The 25,164-nt window shown below is 39.4% G+C and overlaps 1 protein-coding gene across 1 annotated transcript in view; it reads right to left on the reverse strand.

Annotated features, from left to right (window-relative positions):
• Window positions 1-41: 41 nt before the first annotated feature.
• Window positions 42-25,164, reverse strand: part of ranbp9 (RAN binding protein 9) — a 30,532-nt gene continuing 5,409 nt past the window's right edge. The window contains exons 3-14 of the mRNA XM_082513684.1: window positions 22,881-22,933; window positions 18,140-18,307; window positions 16,848-16,870; window positions 13,217-13,401; window positions 10,138-10,250; window positions 9,542-9,650; window positions 8,848-9,002; window positions 7,253-7,406; window positions 5,712-5,833; window positions 5,390-5,541; window positions 4,450-4,561; window positions 42-3,805 (exon numbers count right to left, since the gene is read on the reverse strand). Of these exons, the coding sequence (XP_082369810.1) occupies window positions 3,675-3,805; window positions 4,450-4,561; window positions 5,390-5,541; window positions 5,712-5,833; window positions 7,253-7,406; window positions 8,848-9,002; window positions 9,542-9,650; window positions 10,138-10,250; window positions 13,217-13,401; window positions 16,848-16,870; window positions 18,140-18,307; window positions 22,881-22,933 (1,477 nt within the window). The 3' untranslated portion in view covers window positions 42-3,674. The remainder of the gene's footprint in view (window positions 3,806-4,449; window positions 4,562-5,389; window positions 5,542-5,711; window positions 5,834-7,252; window positions 7,407-8,847; window positions 9,003-9,541; window positions 9,651-10,137; window positions 10,251-13,216; window positions 13,402-16,847; window positions 16,871-18,139; window positions 18,308-22,880; window positions 22,934-25,164) is intronic.

Here is a 25,164-nt window from a genome sequence, read left to right on the forward strand (position 1 = left end):
AAACTTCTGCTTCAGGTGTCATGCAGCATCCACACACGTGCTATCATCATTTGTCATTTTTAATATAAATCTTTTCACCCTCACACAAATTGCACATTTTTTTTCTCCAAATGGACACACAGTCAGCAGTGGACAACTTACTGGTTGACATCTTCCTTATACACCGTGAACTGGCTAAAAGAAGGAGAAACAAAAAGAATAAAATAAGAGACATCTAACTTGATCTTACCACCACTTTACTATGGCATGCATAGGTTTCAGACCTTACTCAGAAAGAGACAACAGACACTTTGTCTAAGAAGTTTTCTAAACGATGCCGTGACTGCTTGCGATCCAAAGAAACAAACAAACAAAAAAAAAGAAAACAAAGAAAAACAAACCAAAGTACAGAAAGCTTGGTTCCACCGTGAGGAAAAATACCAACTCTGGATTCCTGGGTGGATGTGAGGGCCAGGGGCTAGAGGAAAAGATGGATGTTGTGTCAAGCGAAAGCCTCGGCCTTCCTGTTTCTCTGCGAGTGGCGAGCATGAACACAGGCCTAAAAAACACAGCTGCGATACATTTTGGTTTAACGTGGAAGCCACAGTGCAGGTGACAATTCTGGATTTTTTTCTTCTTAAAGTCTTTTTTCTTTTTACATCTTTACAGACTAAGAGGCCAAAAACAAACAAAAAAACCCCTATTCTGTTAATAAAACAAACCCGCAAGGTCACGAAAGCTCTCCTCTGAGGGGTGATGGGTAAAAATGAACACCTGTATGCATTTTCAGGAAGTTCAGAAATAAAAACTGGATAGATTTACTCCCTGGTAGCATTTTGCTGAGTACAAAAAAAAAAAAGAGCTCTGGGGGCAATTTGGTGGTAATCATTAGGAAAAATAAAAGAATTTAGATTTCTGCTATCCAAGTTAAAAGTATTTACTGTTTCTATGGTTTAAGCTGAACTAACAGCCTCTCCATTAATACAAAGAGAGGGGTGAGGTTTTGGCACCCACTGATGACGGTACTGGTTTGATTAAAGACAGTTGGAGCCAAGTTAACACAGGATGAGGACTGGAGATGGTCATGAATAAGGTCATCTTCAGGTAAAGATACAGATTAATGCATATATATAAATATATATAAGTTCTGAGGCTCTGCCATAAAAAACAAAAACCATCACCGATTTAAATGTAGCTGATCCAAGGTCATTATGTTGTGCACCTGTGGATCATTTGCAGGGTTACCTGAAACACAGATCAGTTGGAAGTCCTGTTCTGACATTTCTGATACATGTAAGAAGTTGCAGGGCATCAAATCTGACTAATTTACTCTACGACCAGCTGCTGAATGATGGCACACATGCCACACAATTTCACTTCAATTATACAAATGTTCTGCCTCAGGCATTACAGTCTCACTCCGAGGGATCAATTTACATTGTTCATCCATTCAGTGTGATCACGAACACGGCTTTGTGCGTGGACCCTGTGGACTCCTGCACTGAAAACTGCCGTTTGTTCTCACGAGCTGTAACCTGAGAGACTTGGCTCTCATTATCAGTGGTCTTCAGCATAAAAGTGGGGTCAGAATGATGGAACCGGACGTTTGGGATCTGGGATCAACAATGCAGAGCACAACAGAGTGATGTAACAGAAGCGGCAACACTGAACGCAGTCGAAAGGTGCACGGGAAGAAGTCCCTGAAGTAGAGGTCAGCCACATTTAAATCGAAGGATTTTCTTCTTCTTCTTTTTTTTTTTTTTTTTTTTTTTTTAAGGGCGGGGTCTTGACTTTATGACGTACTCAAGGAAAAAAAACAAAAACACAGTTTTTTGTTCTGTTTTTTTGTCTTGTTCTTTTAGGAGACAGGAAATTTAAGTTTGACTTTAAATGGCTTAAATGGCTGAGCTACCTCAGAGGCCGATTTCACACCAGCTCAGTTTTTCTCATCTGATTTAAATGACCAAAAGTCGAGTCAGCATTCAATAGAGGCACAGGGGCCAATCAGCTGCTTCTAAACCAAGAATGATGAACAAGAGGGTATTTTGGCTCCTGAGTTTGTTGGGGGTTAAAGATTAGCATAGAGAGATACAAAAATAAATATTAACAATGTTTGGGACAAATCTTTTGTGTGGCTGAGGGTTTACCAAGGAGGGAGGGAGGGTAACAGATAAAATGCAGTCAGAGGTCAAAGCAGGGCTCCTACACAGCGCAGTCATCATAGAAAATCCAGCAGAAGTGTCTGAAGACGCTCTCAGCTCGGCTGTAGTGACTTCATGGACAACATGTAAAATCTGCAGCCAAGTTCTTAGAACTAAAAACTTGTTTTTTTCCAGAATTTTCCAGGCCTGGAATTTGTGTCAACTTTCACCTGTGTAGGAACCCTGGATTCAACCAAAGAGGAAAATATTACAAACTGGGAACAACCAGAACACTTCAGGGGTCACTGGTGTCAGTACAAAGCATTAAAGGACTGTTTTGTTTTTTTTCTGTGATTTCTATAACTAAATATGTCGCTCTATTGATATAATTTTATTTTGTTAAATTCATATTTAAACGTTAACATGTACACACGCTCGTCACTGGTAATCGGTAGAATCGGGACCTTTATTATAATAAGTTGGAGGAACTTGCTCTCGCTGGCGCTCAACAAATATACTGTGAATGCAAGTAACAATAATTAATATATTGATAATTAGAATAATAATAAGAATAATCATCGTCATCTGCACCATGCCTTGTAAACCTGGAAAAACTAAACAAAACAAGAGCCAGGTAACCCCCCCCCCACGTCTGCCCACTTCGCCGAAGAAAAACAAAAACTAAACAAAAGATTAAAAATAGGGAACGCTGAGTCGAGACTGTAGATTCTCTCTCGCTTCTCTGAAGTCCCGAGTCCACGTACGTCACACATATCTTCGCCGATGTCCTGAAGTCAGTGGAAGGTAGCAGGAGGGAGGCGGTGCAGAGAGGGTGAAGATTTACGGAGGGGGGGGTAGGCCATAAGGTTCGCATTGGCCGGAGTTTGAGCAAGCCTCGGTGAGGTGGACTTTTCAATCCCAGCATCAGCATCAGCTTGCCTCCGTGTTTATTTGTGTGTGTTTTCTGTGTGTGTTTGCCTGGTAAGCCCCAGGTTTACAGGGACCACGTTAATGGTGGGTCAACCATGGCGGCCACTCGTCTGTTTTCTTATTGTTGCCCCCCCGCCACCCCTCCCCTCCCCATTTATGTTTGACCAGAGATATTTTTTAGCAGTCTGTCCACCCCCGGTTTGATTCCTCCCCCAGGAATGCGGGGACTGTGGCGCGTCCACATGAGTTCAGCCCCCCCCCCCCGATTATTTTTTAAAGTCAGCTACTGTCAGTTAGATGGAGGCAGATGCATGGGGAGCCAACCGAAGGTGGAGGTGTAATTTCATATTTATGATGGAAAAGGAGGTGGTGTCACTCTAAGGATCTGCCCAGAAATGTCTTCTGACCCTCAGCGGCGTTCAGCAAAAGCAGAACCAGAAGCGAGTGAGATGGTTGACGTTCTATGACGGCGTGCAGAGGAATGCCTCCTCGGCTAATAGGACTACACTGACTGAGGAGTTGGAAAGAAGGATTTCTGGACAGGCCCTTGGAGAGTGTGTGTGTGTGTGTGTGTGTGTGTGTGTGTGTGTGTGTGTGTGTGTGTGTGTCTGCGTGCGCACGGGGCTAGTGTAGGTAATCGTCCACAGAGGCAAAGGCGCAGGAGCCGCTGCCAGTTCGTGCCATCATGGCGAGGCATTGGGCGGCCTGACCCACGGCCTGGGCCAGGGGAGGCTGCTTGGGCAGGTTGTGAGTCTCTGGAAAGAAAAAGGAAAAAAAGAAAATTGTGACTGCAGGTAATATCAGGAATTGGTAGGAGCAGTGCTTGTTGGACAGTCATACAGCATCTGGAAGTCATTTTAATTGAACGGCTTTATTTTCAGATTATTGAACTGAAAAACTTCAGAATCTGCAGGAAAATTGTGTTTAACAATGTCTGTAAAGAATTTCTGAGCTTAAAAACATCACATTACATGATAATCAGAATCAACATATCAACATGCAAAGGACAATTTGATATATGGTTAAAAAAAAAAAAATCACTGGTGTTTTGGAAGCAAGTCACATTTTCCAGCTCACTCAGAATGAGAATACCTGCTCAGTTCTGCCTTCGGCTGGATAGCAGGTGCACTGACACCTTTATCTTTAAGGTTAGTTCACCTGGATTTAAACACATGTCCTGGTAATATGCAGTCCCTAAGATATGCTGCCTGTCTGTCTTAAGATTTCTGCAGCAAACCACATGCAAAAGTTTTTTAGCATTTATCACAATCTGAGTTTTTTTGCTTCTTTTTGAGATTTGGGTTACCCACAGTCCCCATCAATCTCTTTTATCCTCCTACATCCAAAATGCTAACTGAAAACTGTAGACTGGATCATGCACTGCTCATGGCTGACCCACCTAATATTGCACTGTTGAGAGTGGAGCAGACCGGCTCTCTCTGAATGGCGTCCAGCTGGTATCCGACTGGGCTGTTCCACGGGTCCGAGTAGGCCAGCAGGCTGAATGCGTCCTGCAGCAGAAGACGGGAGAGCAGAAAGTGATCACACCACAGCCCATCACTTCATTTCACCTGCTTTGTTACAACATGCTGTAGCTGAACATTCTTTGTGTTAGCATTTCAGCTCAAACAGAATTTTCCCACAGTTTGACCTGTTCCTTTAAGACAACTGAACTGACTGTACATTTTAAAACAAATATATTACATCATGACTGACTGCAGAGGTCACAAAATCTGTTTTTGAGCTATACTTTCTTCCCTTAAAAAAATGAAATAAAATAATGTTAATACTGAACATTTGAGGTCATTAGTATAGACATCCTTTTGGAGAGATTGAAAATGAGCCCCGTTATCTCGGATTTTAAATGACAAAACCTCAATCCCATCTATGACATTTGCTTTTTAATCCTTCCACTGAGGCAGTTTTCTGGCAACTATTGTTGCTGTCACAATTTGTTTAACTGGAACGAGATGTCACTGAAAAACAGACTGAATGCTCATATGCTAGGATCATCAATGTAGGTACCTGCCAAAGTCGAACACCTTCACCATCAATTTGCTCTAAATGAGACCAGAATTTTAGAACATGAGCACCCCTTTACACTGCCTTTGATTTGAACCTGGCTCATTTTGGCATTTTACTGGGAGCTAGTACAAACAGATAACATCTGAAGCTTTTATAAATATACAGTACAAAGGCAGGCATATTTTTTATGTGAAGAAAATGGCTTAAATGATTGAAGTCAACTGTAAATGCCTGAAATACAAACACAAAAGGTGAACAGACCCCACAAAAACAAACAATATAAACCAAGTAAATAACAGAGATTCCTGTGTTACCTTGAGCATCTTTTTGTTAGCAGAGTTCTTGCCGCACTCACGGCGGAGGTGTTCACTCATGCTCTGGAGCTCCCTGCCAAAATGGATCATTCTCTCGATGGCTGCCTGGCTTCCGCCGCACAGCTGCCTCTTAGACTGTGCCGACTCCACCTCTGTAGAGTCAATTCAAAATGAAAAGAAAAGTGTTTTTAAGGCTGCGTGACACGCACAATGTGTGCATGACATCTTGAAGAAGAAAAAGGCTGCTAGAAAGAAGCTGCTAGATAACGCAACATCCAAAGTCTCAGATCAAGTTTCTTATGTCTCCACACGCTCTGCTCACCCATGTCTGCGTCACAGTCGTCAGGCTCCGTGGTGTGTTTGGAGGTGCCGTTGAGAAAACCATTGGAAGACGATTCTGTCACTCCGTTGGTGAAGTGATCGACCTCCATATCCACATCATTACTGAGAGAAGACACAAGAAACTGTCAGCAGCTTCTACAGGTGGATACTGTTTGGATTTGTAGAAGCTACTTTTGGCTGGAATCCAACCAGCAACCTTTTGCTTGCCAAGTGAATGCATTAACACACCACTGGAGGCACTAATATTATACTGCTCAGATTTAAAATCACTGCCAGCACAGCTTCTATTTAATACTAACAGCGCTACATTAAACATCTATAGGATTCACAATAGCTCATTTTTACTTTTTTAAAGTAACTCCTATCCCTAGGGACCAACATCCTCATCACATAAAACGTCTCAGACCTAGACCTATCTAAGTTGTTGGGTTTATTCCCAAGTTCAAAAACTGTGGAAGTGAATTTCGTGCCGCCATTAGTCTACACTGCCCTGTCCTCTGCATTAGATTAGTTCGACAAGGAGGTAACAAACAACTCCTGTCTGTTGAGTGGAGCGTAGAATATTAAAAATAACCAATAACCATAACCAAAAATGACAAATAGTAACCAGCATCAATAAAAATAACTGTCTGAAGTGTAAAGGCACATGTTTCTGATAGATTGTTGAATCTGGTAAATTATCCAATCACGTCACAGAAAGTTCAAGGGAAGAAATTTCTCCTCAATGAAAGCTGGAAACCAAATTACTAAGACAATTACTTACCAAATTACTTATTCATTATATTCATTTTAATGTCTAGTTTGAACCATCTATGAACATTATGTGGGCAGATAATGTTTAACAACAATGGTTAAATAAATACTGAATAAATATTTTAGTACATCTAAATATTTTGAAGCCCTTGTAAAATTTGATTTTTATAGTTCTTGTCTTAAAGATTTTGTGAGCAAGCAGGCGGAGGAGTGAATGTGAAAACTGTAGTTTGTTTAGTTTCACATGCAGTTTAGTTTCATATTACTAGGCGTCAGGCTAGCCTTAGTAAAAGGTTGTGGTTTGGATGCCATGACACGTGGCTCACAGGACCAACAGACGCTTTACGTATACCTCTGAGACGCCGGCAGCTTTGACCTAACAGCAGTACTTGAACCCCTGAGAACGAGGACAGACTCACTAATGACAATAACATTTGGAAATTAACAAATACATAATTATATTGCATACTGATGTAATGTGTCCCACTACATGGTTTAATAATGAATTCATAATTGTTCAACTGTGAATAAGAAAATGGATAAATGATTGTTATAAAGTGATGCTGGCTTATTTTGATTAAAAGTCTAAATTTACTGTTAACTAGTTTAGATGAAAATAATTTGGGGGGGATGGAGGAAAAGTTAAGGTCACATGATGAAATTTACATCTTTTAAAGTCAAATTGTAAAGATATGCTAGTTAAAAAAAACTCAAAACCAAATAAACGCCTCCAGCTTTTACTGCTGTGTGAGTGCTTTGTTTCCATACCTGGTTATCGGCTGTTGGCTGCGACTCCCATTGAGGCTGATGTCGGATGCTGGGAGAGTGGAGCCAGAGCCCGGGGGGCAGGGCTTATGACTGTGAGGGGAGGAGCTGTGGCTCTTATTAGACGTCACACCATTACAGCAGTTGCTGTCAAACCCTGCAAATAAGTTTGACATATTTGAAATGATTTCAAATGTTCTTAAAGTGACAGACAAAACTCCAATTACTAAACACAATAGAAGTAACGCATCCATTCTGATGTGCTCGCTCGCAGCTGATTTCCAACCACTACCCATAGTTTGGTTTTTACATGCATAACAAATGACAGTAATTCACTTTTATGAAAATACATTACATATACAAAACTACAATAACTGTATTTAAAACATACAGAAGAATGACAAAACAAAGCAACAAATAAGATGTTTTGTTGAATAATAACGAAACAAACAATGACTGAAAAATCCTAATGCTCTGATCTGAAAATTTAGATCTACTCTGTGTGTGTGTGTGTGTGTGTGTGTGTGTGTGTGTGTGTGTGTGTGTGTGTGTGTGTGTGTGTGTGTGTGTGCATACATTTAAATCATTCATCACTCCTTCCTTATCTTATCTATGGATAAGTTGCGCTAAACTGTTTATAGCATTTATAGAATTGACACTCACATTAAACTACAGTTTTTTTAATTGTGAAACATCTTCTCCACAATAGCAAAAGTTTACATGATCTTGTATCACTCTCTCTAACAAGTCACAATATAAAGTGACAGGACAAAGCTGTAAAAAACAAAAACAGAAAGCCAATAGTCTAATTTTATATAGTATTTCCCCCCTTATCTTGTCATTAAAGAGCTCCACAGCACTAACTAACTTAATAGTCATTTGTTCAGTTTTTTATTGTGTGCTTTGCACAAATGCTGCCGGCAAATGTGAGCAGAATGTGTTGAGTTGGAGTCAATAAATTATAAATATTTAACATTTATTACTGCAACTAAAAAAAGAAGAAAAAGGGAGAGAGGGAGAAAAAGGCTTCACTGGCAGTTTATTGGCTTCACCATTACAAAGAAGAGAAATGCATTCACAGCCTGTTACCCATCCCATTTTATTTCATTGAAAAATCAATGAGGTATTTATGCTGCTTCAGATGCTTAAAGGGCATAAGAAACAATCACACCACGGCAATGTGTAGTTAACGCTCCTGAAGAGACAAGTCAGTTGCCACACATGCTAATGAGATACAGCTGAAAGTGATCAGCTGGTCTCCAGGTACGGCAGAGCAACTCACAACTGGTTCAGGAGATCCACTCTTTTCTATTAAATAGTAATATAAACACTGTTTTGTATTTTTGTTGCACCTTGCTTTTAGAGGAACATCTGTGTCATTCAAGATGAAAAAAATGTGGTGGGCTTTAGTTTGTGCTGCAGACACAGATTCAAACATGGGTGTAGAGATGGTGTCTGTAAGCTGATGTATATTTGTGCTCAGGTCAGGGAAAGAAAGAAATATTTTTTTCCCCTTTTATTTGCCTCTGGCCTCTTTTCCCCCCAAAGATAAGTGAAGTTTTCACACTGTGGATGATGTGAATAATGTTGGACTGCACCTGTGAGGTAGGGCTGGGAGCTGCTGGCTTTGTGGCTGGGGCTGCTGAAGGGCCGGGGTGACCCGGGGTAACTGTCCTGAGACTTTGGGCTGCGACCTCCCAGACATCTCACCTCGCTGTCTGTCCCGTTCACCATCTCTATGAACTGTCTCACCCTGGGGAAAGATGGAAAGAGGTGAGGAAAGATTAAAAGGGGGGAAAACAGAAGGGTTAGGAAGGATGGTATGAAAATAAAGAGGTGGAATAAGGTGAAAAAGCACACAGAGCAACAACAGATGGAAATAGAGGAAATAAAGAAAGGGATGTAAAGACAGGAGGACAAATTTTAAAAAAGTACTTAACTTGGTATTTAAGTATAGAGCTACATATGTGAAAGAGAGTAGTCGTTCAGCTTAGAGAATTAAAACAAGGGCAGAATCTTTGATTCCATCCAAGTTGGGCAGTGAGCGAAGCCATTTTCAAAGCAATGCAGGAAATCTTATCGTATCTTAAGGGATATCTTATCCCCTTTCCTTTAAATATAATTATTGAATAACTCACTGTCTATAGTGAGGCTGTGTGAGGGTGCGTGACAGATAAAAGGGTTTAGATTATGGCTTTGTTAACTTTTCCAATAATGTTATCCATCTAAATAAAACAAATAAAACAAGTGTAACATGTAAAACATACATTTTATATACAACCATGTTCTTACTTGAGCATGAAGAGAAGGTCTGGGTTCCTCTCCAAGAGGTTGGGGTACAGCTGCTGGGTGGTCTCAATGGCTTCACCCATTCTACCCGACAACACCAGCTTCTGGATCTCTACAAACCAACAGTGAAATCACACATGAAGGTTTTGAATGCTACCGTTAACAACCTCCACCTCCAGTAAGAAGGGAGGGTCATCCCAACATCTTTTTTATGATGGGCTCCATTAGCTTTACTCTGCCTGTAGTTGCACTCAGATACATTGTTGCATCTTTGAAAAAAACAAAACAAAAAAGAAAAGCCCTATAACGACCCAATGTTACTGTGTCACTTCTCCCTTATGGTTTCTGATGATCAGGCTCCTGTTCAAGTACAGTTTGTATGGGGAAAATGTGTATATCATATACACTGATGTTTAAATTCAAGAACTGTATACTGTAGAGTATTAGAAATCAACATATGCTGGCTGACTGCGTCTCGCAGAGAGAAACCATACCAACCACTTTGTTTCCTTTATGATTTTTAAATCTACAAAAACAGCACAGTGTCAACTTTAAAAATGGGGAGTAAGAAATAGATATAGAAATATAGGAGCACTCACTCTGCCGGTTTTTGATGGAGGCCAGCTCCTCATGCACGGCCTGATCGGTGGATTTGGCGAAGGCTTCAGCTGTGGCGCAATAGCTGTGGTGCACCAGGTAAGAAGCCACCATCCTGATGAGACAACAAAAACCAAAATACACTGATCAGACAAAGCAGAAGCAGATTTTCTACAATAGCACTGCTTTTATTGTTTTTATTGCTTTCATTATTTGTTAATGTTGCCTCAGCAGAAGTAACATTAATTGAACTTTTCTGTCAGGACAGAAAAAAAAAAAACTGGTTCGACTGAGTTGATTTTGAACAGGGATGTACCACAACAAGTGAGATAAAGCAGGTTTTATTTTTGGCCTGATTACACCCAAATTTCTACAGCACCACTACACACAAATTTCTCTTGAACTGCTTGTATTTCAGAACTTGGACCACAGCAATAGCATAACAGAGTCTGCTGACAGTCTCAAGCTGAAACAGCTACTATATACAAAACTAAAGTTGAGTTTGTTTTGTCGTTTTCACTGTCAAGACACAACTTCAACTCTACGCTGGTCTCATTTGTGTAGCTTTCTCTGATCCGTTCTTTCTATTATGTCACAATTTTGCTCACCAAGTTAATAACTCAGCCTAGGAAATAAAATGATCCTTTTGTCCACAAACCTGAAAGACTAACTTGAAATTACAAACACTTAAGTCTTATTAGCCAGAATGACCCTTTAAAGGTAACCCGCGGGGGACATCCTTATGTGCTCATCTGAGGCACAGAAGCCACGCTCAGCTACTGCTCAAATTCTGTTTATCCAGGGCAGACAATAGAAAGTTTCCAGGTGCTACCGCAAGGACCAGGATAATATACATAAGGATTATTTTGAAATGTGAATAATGCAAAGCTACTCTGGCAGAGTTCAAGAATAAAAATATGCAGATGAATATGAGCATGGTATGTTTTTTGAGTGTATGTGTCTGACTTTTCATTAATCAAATTAGAGGCACGGCTAAACCCAAACACCCCATTACTATGTCGATGACGAGTTCCCTCAGTGCAGCAGAGCTAAACCAAACTTCATGCTTCAGGCCGTTATATGACGAGATAATGCCACTCTCACCGGCTGATCATCATGCTACCATTGTTCCACAGAGACAATACACTGCACTGGTGTAAGATCAGAAACTTCTTGGTTCTATTCCTGCCTGTGAGGTGACATCTGGATAAAGGCAATAAGTCCCTTTATTCACTCCCACCCTGTTAAAGACTAGTAGAGAATTCAACAACCCCCAACTCCAATCCCCATCAAATGGAGTTTAAATCCATTCAGGACAAGTAATCATAGCAACAGAGAGCTAATCCTGCCAGGCCACAGCTTGAAGGGAAACCAAGCCCTGCATCTTTCCCTTCTGAATCACAGCTCCAGCTCTTCGATGAGGAACAATCCATCTGGGCCTTGATGCTCTTCATGTTAGTAGTAGTCCTGTCACCTACAGCATCCTTCTAAGACTTTTTCATTTAGCCAATACAAGATGAACACTGTTCAGTCTACAATAACTGATCAAAAGCTCTGGATCCAACATGAATGTAAATTTCTGGTCAGCTGTCTCCTGTTCATGTAAGCATGAATTAGTAAATGATTGTACTGCTAAAACAGTCAGATAACAAGCCTGAGTGTGTGTCTGTGTGACATGAACACCGTGTGAGACCTACTGCAGTCACCATAACTCTGTCAGTAGATAAGCAGTTAACTGCGACTATACAACTTGTAAAACACACACTTTCACACCCATTTGAACCAAGAGGAACTTTATACTTAGAACAAGTAATTCATGCACCCACACCAACATCGCTAGCTGAACAGGAAAACAGAAGTAAGAGTTGTTTTATGTTACAACATTTATTTATTTATTAACTTTATCTGTGAAACAACAGTGTGTAACAGTGTGTGTTTAAGTGCATAAAAATAGCCAGTACTTAGACCCTGCAAAGGCGTTAACTTAGGAGAAGCAGGCAGCTGGTTTTATGCAGAAGAATACCTTGAGGTCACAAAGTCAAGTACTCCCTTTTCCTCCATCTGGTCAATATGCCGCTGGTACTACTGAAACAACCAGCACTTTCAACCATTTATGGTCTAGTTAAAATCCAATCAGCTGTGAAATGTGGAGTAATGATGGTAATAACTCTCCGTGTGGTTTTCCATGTCTGCTACAACTAGCTCTGCCACATTACATCAAGCAGTTAAGCAGAAGTGAGAGTTAAAGTGCCAAATATGATGTCAAATCTGTACATAAATGTACTTAACCATGAAAGTCCTTTAATCCACACATTCATAAGCATGTATGGATTTTAATAAGCAAACCAGTAAGATTGTGCTAAACAAAATGGTCTTTATTTCAGTGGGCTATAAAATCATCACTTGTATCAGATATTAAATTTGTTGATTAAGACTTGCTATTCTGTATCCTGATAAAATTGTTAAATTTGCAGATAAAATTTGAGATTTGACAATCGTGTACAACAAAGAAACTGAACATTATAACACTGTTCCTCATGAGCCTTAAATAGGTCAGGTTAGTCCCCTTTTGCTCTCATGTGTGGAAGATGTCAGGAACATTCAGCATGGCTCACTCACACGTTAGGAGCCACGTGGTGGTAACATCACATGGATAAAGCTTTGGTATAGGAAACATATCCACAGATTAACTTTTCACTTCTCCTACTTGTACTTAAACTTCTGAAATCATAATAGGGACATCTATTTGGAGACCATCTGGCTGAAAAAATACAAAATACAAAATAAAAAAATAAAATAAAAAACAGCTTTTTAAAAATGGACATATCAAAATCTTTCATTTCCTGCAAAGTTCGTTTTCCACAATTTTCGCAGCTATTTTTTTTTCCTGAGGGAAGCAGACTGAAGTCAATTTCTAGGTTATTCTTAACCTAAGAAGTCATCCTCGTGGCACCTTATCACTGGGCAGACATAAGTGAACAAAGCATGGCAAGTCTAATATTCCACAGTTAAAAAAAAAATAAAATAAATGTACTTAGCTTAAACTACATGCAAATAATTTGAGCCTTCTAACTCTCTTACTTCTGGATCATGGACTGCCACTCGCCCTCGCGCTCTCCGATGGGGAAGCGGTCAATCTGGGCCTGAATTTTTGTCCTCCATTCTCTCATGTAGTCTTCAATGTCAAACACGAATGGGTGCTGCCCGAAGTTTGCATCCACCACCTCCCCTGGAGTCTGAAGGCCCACGGTCGGGTACAAGTTAGGCTGCAGCAGGGAGCGATAAAGAGAGGTAAGAGTGATAGAGGAAACGGAGTCTGGAATGCAATCTGGACAATTAATCAAAACAGGAAGAAACAATGAAGGGTAAAAACAGGAAAACGGAAAATCTCAGGAAATAAGCTTTTGTCTGCAATTACGCCTTAAAATGTGATTTTAGTAGCTGACAAAGCTCATATGTGGTAGGATGCTGACAGTGCATCTTCTGAACAGAGAGCTCAGCCTGTTTTCACAGCGTCGTTTAAAAAAAAAAAAAGGGGGGGGGGGGGGGCGCCTTATCGCACTCACTGACCATAATATGACTATCAGCTGATTGCTGAACTGACTTCATCAGAATTGATGACACTTCCAAATACTTGACTTTTGATTAATTTTGCTTTATAGACAGAACTAAAAAAAATGTTCTGTCAGTCAACAACCCAGCAAAGATCTTTTTGATTATTGTGCATTTCACTTCATTTTATGATTTTTATTTTAGTTTGTCCTCCAATACATTACTAGTACTTCATAGTCCTGTTTATCGACTCTGTCCCACGTACTGCACTCAGCCTAGAGCAAATTCATTTCAACTGAAGACATAAATAATAAAGGAATACTGGTGGGTACTCTTTGTCTTACAATTTGAAGCATATTGAACTGTGAAGGGGAACAATTAATATGATTTAATTATAATATAACTGGGTTCGGTCATTGAAAGGTTGCTGTGTTTATTTTCTGCCGATCATCTTTGACTGCTGTTCAATACTCATTTGATGCTATGGAGCATATCTTATGGCAACATCTACCAATATACTACCCAAACTAAACAGCAGTTCTCATTTTATTTTTCAGCTTATTCCTGTTGTTACCTGTAACTTCATTAAAAACCTCATTTGTTTTTCAGACCAAGGAAACAGCAATCCCACGTGCTAACAGTGCAGCTCCCTAATACACAGTTTTGGAAAACTACTGATGTTAAACAAGGAGGACTCTACACTCCAACACGACATAATCCAAATTGTTGTATGATTTCTGATTATGATTTAATGAGCAACAGCACTATACATGAGTACTGGTGAATAAAAAGTAGAAAGTACGGGAGCACTGAAAGCAATGAAGCTCAATTACTACAGCCAAAGCCTTTCCAGAAACAAGTCTCACTCAGCTGGCATTTTAAAATGTCTCTGGGCACTTATTTTGAAGCAGCACCAGAGTTAAATTTCACTTATCACACAGCCATAAAAACTGCAAGTACAGAATCTGTGATAAAAAGCCACTGAAAGGTTTGCTGACTTTGCAACAAAGACTGTTTTAAAAAGTTTGTTTTTTGTTTTTTTTTTTTAATATAAATCCCTGATTTGACAGACAGTAATCAGACAGAGCTAAATGAAAAACACTTAAGATTTGCATATCTGGATGTATTGTTCTACTATTCTACCAATCACCAGAGCTCTGGTTTAATCAGAGGCAGTGGTGACTGGTGGAAAGGCACATTCACCGTGTTGTGTTTGGATGGCTGCAAGTGTCCTTAAAATAAATTAATACCGAAATACCAAAATGTAAAAAAAAAGAAAGACAAACAACAAAAACTTTACAAAACACTAAACTTTTTTAGAGTTAGATTTAGGCTAGGAGTTGGGAATAACACCGCTGATAACAGCCCACATAAGAACAGCAGTACAAAGCTGTGTGTGTCTCTCACAGTTGTCTTTGTCATGGTTCAATAACCAGAAAGGTCAGCTGCGTCGAGGTGACGCACTTCACTGCACAGCTCTGGAGGAACATGAATGTCTGGCTCACATCCAAGTCTGTTTGGCTGCTCAATGGATTATTGTTTTAGCTAAGACTCTCAATAACAGCCGGCATCCGTTTTCATTTGCTACCAACCAAGCAACAAGTGTCTCCCTAAACATCCCAACTTTGGTAACGTATGCATGAATCCCACTGGAATCAAGACCCAGTGGGTGTGGGAGTCGTTCACATAACGAAGAATAGGAGCTGACCGTGTCGCCTTGTTAAGAAACAAAGGAGTACTCAAAACTCTGGTTCCATTTGAAAAAGTAGGCCATTATTCTCAAGTCTAGCTCCATACTGTTGGACGTTCTTGGTGCAGCTCCTTAGGCAAAACAAACAAAACAAAAGCAACAAAACATTTTAGCTCCTCCCCCTTTGGGGCAAACCATTTGTGGTTCGCTGCTGCTTACAAACGGAAGTTTTAAACAGCAGGAGGTTGGGGCTTCTGTGCTCACAGCTGTGTGCCTGAGATGGCAATATTACAGTTATCTCCTCTGTCTGACACAATACACAGCAAATAGTAGAAAAAAAACAAAAACAAACCCCCTTTAAAACAAAAAAGAAGCATGAGCATTTGGCTCATACACTGTAAATAGTTTTTAAACTTTCAAGCTGTTTTCCCCACTAAATGAAAGTGGAAAATGTGTCAACATGACTCTGATGGAAGATCTGGATCAAACAGCAAGTTTACAGCAGCTTAAAAGAAACATTTTTTTATTTTTATAAATACTTTCTTCAGACATTTATTAAGCAGCTACTTTGAAGCATTATCAAATTAACTGTCACCAGGAGTGAACTCTGTGAGGGAAAAAAAAACAAAAAACAAACAAACAAAAAACACAGCTTATAAAGTTTGCTGACTTTGTTTTAAAAAGCTTCTTTCTACTTTGAGAGACGTCCCTGAGATTTAAATTTAGGAGTCTTCCATTTAATTTTATTGGTCCAACCAATAAAATAATTAGATAATGAAATCAGTGCCACATAAGAAGCATTTTATACACAGTAAAGATATTCCTGCTAATATCAATTTATATAATTTTTTAAAAACTGTGCTTTGTTTTGCCGTTTTTCAATTTTTCTACGTTCTACTTTTCTCCCCCACATTTCAAGGCCTACAACCTGCACTAGATGCTTTACTAATGTAACTCTGTTCATCCATTTGTGGAAAAATAAATGAAACCATAGTACAAAAAGTGTTATATAAAGCAGTTTACTGTGTCAAACACCTGACAATTTTGAGTTAAAGCCTCCTAATAAATGTGAACCTCTGAACTTCATAACGTAAATACAGAAAGTACACTTCATTTGCTTTAAACACATAATAAATTCTTAATAGAGAACACTCAAGTGTCTGTTTATGGTTGGATAAAGCCAAAGAAACTTTAGCCAAAGGTTACACAGACACCACAATCACTACAGATGTGACAGAAGAAGAAAGGCCTTCCAGTTTGACAGTGTTTGAGAAAAGCTGACGGTGTGTTCGGAGCTCCCGAGTTTTCCAGCCTCTAATCCATTTTGCATGATTAAACATTTTGACTGCAGTGGACATTCTGCAGGAAATGACACATTTAATTTCCATAAATAGCATCATCTCCTACAGCTGTGCTAATTATGGAAAAGATTACTTTACAACAAAGAGTGAAGAAAATCTCAGTACTTACTGGTAGGTCTGTGAAGGCAATACCTGCAGAGGAAGAGAGAAACAGTCAGCATGAAGAACAAGAGTACTTTCCATTTCTGCACACAGCGTGAGGCCACAGTTCGTGTGTTTACATGTGCTGAGGTAATCTGGTTACGGTCATCTTGCTGCAGTTCATAAATGTCACATAAGCGAGAAAGACCGTCTCCCCAACAGATTTAACTGTGAACCCGGTCTTCTAATCATGAAGGAAATTATCACTAAAGCATTATCTAAAAAATACAAATTTGATGTAATTTTTAAATTATACAAAGTATTGCAAAGCCTTCACATTAAAAGCTTTTTGACAGATTTGCTGGATGCTTATATTATGAAGAACATACATACATATAAATATATGTTTACATTGCTTTTACTATCGAGCTTTGTAACATTTCTTTGCTGTGCAGTAAAGTGGAAAAAATAATTTAAAACAAAAAAAAGAGCAAAAAACATCAGAGACATTTAATTAACAAAGAATGATTATTTAAAACAACAACAACAACAACAACAAGACAATTCATAGAAACATGCAAAACTTAAAAAAAAAAAAAAAAAAAAGCAATATATCACAAGCTGGACTTGCTGCAGTGGCCTCTTGTTTTGTGTTTGGCTCAGTAACAATTTCTGTGAAACTATTACAGCCGTGTTTGTAAAATGAGCTTACATCATGGCAAAGTTTCTCCTCAGAAAATATTAAATTTTCCAATCCCTTTGTGAGAAATAAATAACTACACAAATGTAATCAAAGTTCCTTTGGAAGTCTCCAACTACAAAGCTTTGGTGAGCGGGGTATAAAAGGGACATAAGTGAGCCAATCCTCCATCTACCGCAGCTTCTGGTCAGAGTAACCATCCAGCTTACAGTAGCGCGACAGGACAGAAGCAAGACTACTTTCAAAAGCTGCAGTTCAAGGTGCTGCAGGCTGAGATCCTTTTGGGGAAGGAGGGGAATAATATTACAGTCCAACAAAAACCTGGCCAGTGAGCCAGCCATTAGGGGAAAGATAAGACAGGAAGAGCTGGAGCTAACTGGTTAGCAGCACTTGAACTTTCAAAACACAAGTGGGCAAGCAGTGGGAAAAATATAGTGGACAAGCGCGATTGCCAACTATTTATTTAAAAAAACAAAACTGTTACTCATCTCTCTCTTATTGAGAGAAATGCCATCTCTGTTTAAACATTGATAAAAAATATATTGGAAACACTGCAGTCCTTCTGCAACTTAATACACAGACCACTGCATGGCAGCATTATTGGGTATTATTTTCTGTACCTAGGCTGTGGCCATTCTTTGTGTAGAAGCAGGTGTTGTTGATGAGGTTAACACAGCAGCCAATCACATCGCCTGTTGTAAACGTGGGTCCATAAGGTTGCCCGGTGCCAGACGAGCAGAAGGAGTGGCCGTCATCTCCATGGTAACCATAAGAGTGCTTGTCCCAACCTGCAGCGATGCAAATGAAAAGTGTGAGAACATGAGGTGAAAAAGTGTTAAAACGCAGCAATTGTTTGAATCTCAGACTCAACACAGAAACACAAAGACAAACACGGACAGACACACACAGCCCATAGGAGGGCTGAATGATAATGGTCAGTCTCACAATATGAATATTCCTACAAACCCACATTAAAAGGTACAGTGCTGTAAAATAATGATATACTTTGCAGCTGATTATTCACACAGAGAAACTTCTTATGGTTGAACACAGTTGTGGGTTAGTTATAGGCAAAGCCTATACACAACTTTACACACACCTCCTCACATGTTGTAGCTTTTACTTGTCACCAAGGGCCAGCGTTACAAACAGTGAGCTCCTCCTACATGTGCTACACGTCAGTATTTATTTACTTATTTATTTGTTTTTAGAAAACCTAAAGCAATACGTCAGTTTAAATTACTCAGCTCTAGGGTCAGAAGTACAATGTGGCCCCTATAAGTATTGTAAATATGACTGAACTAGAAGCATACTGGCACTGATGACACGGGAGATCAAAAAACACAACATAATGTTTTCAAAATTTGTTTTGTGACAAATCACACCAAAAGCTACGCTACTGAGGAGGACAACAGTGCTGTGAGCAGGCCGCCAAAATGGTTCGAACGCAGTGTGATTAAACCGGAGAGGCAGCGTCAAAACCTTTATGAAGTAATCTTGCCACTCAGCAGCAATCTTAAAATCCCTCTGGGAACATATTTACGAAGTGTTATTTAAATTACACTTCAATATTAATGGTCACACGTGTAGAATCATCAGTAAAGTCTGATTTAAATACATGCCCTAAAATATGGTCATAAAAGGATTTTCATCTTTGCTTTGGCAGCGTTCTCCCAGATTTCAAGTGGGATTCTCTGAGTGCTGACTCTTTTCTTTTTTAATCTAATTATTAGATTTCCTCAAATAAGACATGAAATAAAAGCTGTCAAACAACAAAATAGCTGGACCAAGCTGTTTCGTATCTGCTGAAAGTTAAACCCAACTCTAACATTTGTGAGTATTTACAGACATTTCCCTATCACCAAACTTTATTAGGCCAGAAATTCGCATGTTAAGTCTAAAAATAGACATGTGACGTCATAATTCCAACGCTTCAGTAAACGCTGGTGTAATATCATGACCTGGATCAAGAATCACACAGTGCTGAGAGCAGTAGAGCTGAAATATCCTCACTTAAAACAGAAAAAAGGCAGATGTATGTGTCCACACCTTCACCCACAGCCCTGTACCGTGAGCCAGCAAGCACAAACCTGCAAGATTCAATGCCTTGCTCAAGGACACTATGAGAACTGAACCTGGGGAATCGGTATTCTCAATCAGTGGAACAGCTTGCTGTTGCTTTCATGCTGACTGCAGAAAGACATAGCTCATTCAGTTTCTTCCAGAAAACTGGATGTACTCCCAGAATTGGGAGATTTTTGTGTGGCATTTTTAACCTTCAATTCTTTGTTTTGTTTAACCTTCTGCAGACTGCAGGCCATTTTTGATGTGATGCCCCTTATTTCACTGAAAATAAATATTTTTTTGTATTGAGCATAAAATGGAAGAAAGAAAATTACTGATGAGCAAAGGTTTAATGTGAACAGAATACCTGTGTGTATTAAAACCTGGAGTACTCTGTGTTTGCACAGTACTTGTTTCTCAGGGAGACTTAAGGGGATGCAGCCTTTGCTGCAGCACACAGGACTTTGGGGCTGTTTTAACATTAGAAACCATGTGGCAGGATCCAGTGAGTTACTGTCGAGCAGCAGGATTAATCCTGCCGTTTCCACAGTCATCACTGCAGGACAGTACTCAACTCAGCAGCACTCTGGCATCAGTTCTTCACAATAGTTGGGTTGCGGTCACGTGGTTCTGATGACGTGCGGAGGCAGCGCGATTTTTGAGTGGAGGGCGGAAGTAAACATGGAGGACACTGTGGAGAGTCAGGAGAGCAGCTATTGTGCAACTTTAGACCCTGTTTCTCGGGAGAGATATAAACAGATAGTTAAAAAATATATCGGACGTGATCCGTATTCTTTGAAAATGTCCGAATACACCACAGAAGTAAAGGATTTGCCTACTATCGAGGCTGTGGATATCACCAACTACTTGGTCCTCCAGACTTCTTACTACACTAGGCAGCAAATGAAAGCTTTCAAGAGTCTGGAGGCGTACAATTTTTTTGTCAGCGGGTGGGTCCACAACCTTGGAACAAAACGTCTCCGTGATGGATACAGTTTGGTGTTTGCAAGGGTGAGTGTTTGTTCTTATATTGCTTTATCTTAAACACGCTAACAGTTAGCGGTAGCGGCTTTAACGTCAACAAACATGCCACATCCTTAGGACTTCGTTAGAGTGACAGTTGTTTGTTTCAAGGTAAACCATTCTCAGCGGTCTAACGAGACACCTCTGAAGACTTGGGTAATTGCAAAGGAGGATGGAGAAGTGATTGCAGCTCATTGCAATTGTATGGCAGGGTTAGTAGCCTGTTCTCCACTGTCACTAGGCTCAAATCCGGGCTCTCAGCCGTCTGTTGCATATCCAAAATCGCCTCTGCACATCGATGCTGTTCTGCCTTAAGCTTCATTCTTTTCTCTCGTTTGAGAACTGATTCCGATCTGGGTTTTCGTTCGTAGCCGAGATTGACCGTCGGAGCCCAGTCCTCCGACTCTTCGTCATCCAAAGCACTTGGGCAGCCTATAGTCCCAATCAAGTCAATATTAGACTACTAACTTAAAAGTACTAAGTAAACGAGAATTTAACGACAACCTAATGCTAATAAGTTCGTTTGCAAACATAACATTACCTCTGACGAAGTGGTCGCTGCAGACACAGGCATTGGCAGACTCTGCTCCTCCCGACTGTAAACGTAAATTTAAAATCCATTTTTTCCTACGTTTTTCGGTTAGAATTTTCCATTTTTCTCCTCTTCGTTGGGCTATTTTTGGTACCCTAAAATACCGTTTATCAGTTTCTCTGGTCGACCTACTGGAGCATCCGTAAACACAACAGGACATAGGCATTTTGCGTACTGTCTGTCTGTGATTTTGCGCTTATCTTTTTCACTTCCGACCGCCAGTCAAATTTCGCGCGTTACGTCGACGTCACGTCTACGTCAAATGAAACCTAGCTATTACTGAGTTTTCATTAGCATCTATCCATCAGCTGAGACTGTGCGGTTGGCACTAGGCCTGCTGTTATCTTTGTGTGAAGAGACTGGAGCTCCTGGGTGGGTCCAGCTTTCAAACTGGTGGTGGGGTATCTGGGGTCCTGTTTGGCCTGATAACCTCAGGGGAGCGTAGGGTTGACGTCTGCAGCGTCCAATTAATGATGATATTCATGACATTTTATTGTACCATCAACATTCACTACCTCATGTGTTGGTTTCTGACTTCACTAAAACATTGAAGCAGCTCAAAAAAAATCCAAAACAACAACTTTATTACACCTAATTGCACAAGTGTTTAAAAAAAAGTTCTTGTTCCAACAATCATGGATACGAGTTAATGATTGAGTGCATACACTGAGAATGCTTTTAAGCACAACACTTGTGTAATCAACAGACAACGAAAAAAAAAAATACTGGAAGGGAGCATGACAAAGGTCAAACATCACCTTAGGATATACTGATTACACAGTGATAATCTTAAACTTTCCACCCACCAGAGGCCTGTGCTTCGCAGAAAACTGTGAGGTTAGCGAGGGGGGGGGGGGGGGGGGGCAACATGTCCTCCACAGCCTCACAGGAAAAATATATTTATATGAATAAATAATTACAAATATAAAATAAAAATTTCAGCTACTGATCGTGTTTATTCATAGGCTGGTGTTTATGTTGGTAATATCTGCTTTTGTATAATTTATGAGCTTTTAAATAATTAGTTAACAGACTTATTTCTTATGACATCCTTTTTGGCAGTTTCATCAAAGTTAAGATGCTTTAGGCCACTATGAGCAAACTAACGAGAAATCTTCATTTAGCCACTTTCGATATGCCGACACAACACCTTGGCCTGAACTATACATAAAAGCTCAGTAGAGTATTCATCCTTGCTCCTCACTCAAGAGCTACACAACACATTACTGAGATCTCTGGATATAAACCCTTTGGCTTGTCCTGACAGGTATCAATTCTCAACATATGAACTTAGCTTCAATTTTTCCATGCTGGTTGCAACCAATTTCAATTTTATTTCATTTTTCTATAAGCCTTTGTATAGCAACATAATCCTAAAACAGGTTGACTAAAACGTTAAAGCCTTGTTGACCTTATAGAAGATTTCCCAGTAAGCCTACGTAAGGATCTGAATTGTGTTTTTTATATTACTTGTTTTTCTTTTTTCTTTTTTTTTCTCAAACTAACAACCACAATGAACAGACTCAGTCACGGCTCCAACCAGTTTATCCAAATCTAATCTCTAGTAGTTATGTTCAGACAAGATGACACCCACAGAAATCCCAGACATATCTAGTGTAGAATATAACAGATAAAGACACCAAAAGACAGCAGCAACAAATGCACAAAATATGTCAACTTACCAGGGAGTCTGTTCATGTTTACACCCTGAGCTGAGAGGCCGATACCCATGTACCTGTAGGACAGACAGGCGAGAGTTAAGCTGTGCGTTTATGCAGAAAGAGACTGAAGAAGCCATTTTACACATGTAAGCTGAAGTCAATCATACCACAGACAGACATGGCTCATGTCAAGCTACATTCAACACGGTAAACACCAATTTCTCACATACGTAATCTCTTCAAAATGGTGTCTGTCTAATTAGGTTAATGTCATTTATTTTTTAATAATTTAAGTTGATGACAAGGGCTACCATAACATTGTTCAATGAGGGCAAAAGCTAACATTAATGTGGTTATTGATGAGTAACAGAAATTATTACAATTCAATGTCATGGGATTGTAAATGTAGTCACCAGATCTGAAGTTAAAAAAAAAAAAAAAGAAAGAAAAAAAAAAAACATAGAACATTTCATTTAGTAATGAAGAGAATGAAGCTGCCACTGATTTATATATCAAGTTTTTTCATTGCATGGCTGATCTATGCAAAAATTGCAAACCCCTACAAATTTGGCATCCTCAAAAAAGGCTATAAACAAAGGAATATTCAACACACACAATGTAATGAAGTTGTTTTTTTTTAATATACACATTTTGTTAACTTAATTGAACATATTATAATTTTGTTTCCCCCAAAAAGATCTACCTTTGTGGTATGAACACCCCCCCCCCCTCCATTGGCTCATTCTGAGCCAAGAAAACAGATTTAGATGTATTTTTCTGGCACATTTAAAGCAATCATTTACCAAATCCTATTTCTTATATTTGAATTCAAAAATTATTACTTGAAATAATGAAAACAGCAGAATAATCACAAGTTAGTAGAGATGCATGCATTTCTCTCTGATTGTAGTGCTGGAGTGACAGAGTAATTGAGATGTAAAGCAAAGCTGCTAGTCCAACTATGTTCTAAAAACCACTTCTGAAAATGTTTTAAACATTTGAACTTCTGAAACACATATTTATCCTTGTGTGTTCCAAACACCATTATAGAAATTCAGTTAAATGTGAACACTTTTTTACTTATCTGGGGTCAAGCATGACCAACTGGTTACAAACAACCAGGGAATGCCTGATGTCTTACGAATGAACCTGAGGCACTTTGAAGATTTTAATCATGTTCATTATTTTGCGGTCTTCTCGTACGAATTTCTAAAATCCTTTTTGATGTAAAGGACATGTGGTACCTAAACATGATGATGTGTGACTTTTAAGATAATGGATATCCAAAGAATTCATTACAGTTTACAGGCTGGAGTCTTGAACAGTTAGAAAATAATTTCCTAAATATTTTTTATGAAATTATTTAGGAAGTTTTACAAAGACGCTCCCAAACATGGCCATTTAGACCCTTTAAGAATTTTAGGCATGACCCAAAGGAGAATAAAAGGAGAATAAAAATGAATTTAACTGGAGGACATAATTTAAATCATTTCTGATTGAACACAAAACAATGTAAGAGGAAAAAAAAAAAATCAGGACTTTCTAGAGAAGAGAAACTGAACTGCTTTATCTCAACCTCCCACTCTCATAGGACCAAACAACAATTACACTCCACAAGGCAAAACGCTGCAGGATTATGGCTCATGTAAACCCAGATTAGACTTGTCACTTATTTGGACTTTATGCTTTCAGCAACTATTCACTTTGTAAAAAAACAACAACAAAAGGTTTATCATTCCCAATGAGAAGTTCATCAGTCATGATAAATGAGTGTCACAGGCATGACTGAGGGAAAACCAAAAAACAACCACAAAACAGAAAATGCTGTTCTTTCATTTTCTCAACCTCACATGCCTTAGCATTGCTGCATGAGCATTAGTGCACAGCACAAGGGCACTACAAGTTTAATGCCAACATCCTTAAATAAGCACGTCAAGGTGGTGACATTGAGCAGTCCTGGATTATTACTCAAACGTGCAGTTTGCCATTTACATACTGATACATGAACACACCAGCATGCACAGCTGGTAGAGCCAATTTCATTCCTATGACTGTTTGGGGGTTTTTTTCCCCCCAGTGTTCAACTATTTACCCTCTCACCTTGGTCACCTAGTCTCGAACTTATTGCTACATTTACCGATTCCTTTGAGCTGTTCTGCAACTTTAACCATCCAACACCAGGCAAACGGAATAAAGGTTGGATGTACCAACTGTGGGTCCCACACTGGTTTGTGAACGCCTGGTATGAATACTTTGTTTTCACATTTTTGCCGACACCAACTTAGAAAATGTCCCTTTGTGACCA

The sequence above is a fragment of the Aulonocara stuartgranti genome (genome assembly GCF_965226115.1).
Source record: "Aulonocara stuartgranti genome assembly, chromosome: 18".
NCBI classification, from domain to species: Eukaryota; Metazoa; Chordata; class Actinopteri; order Cichliformes; family Cichlidae; genus Aulonocara; species Aulonocara stuartgranti.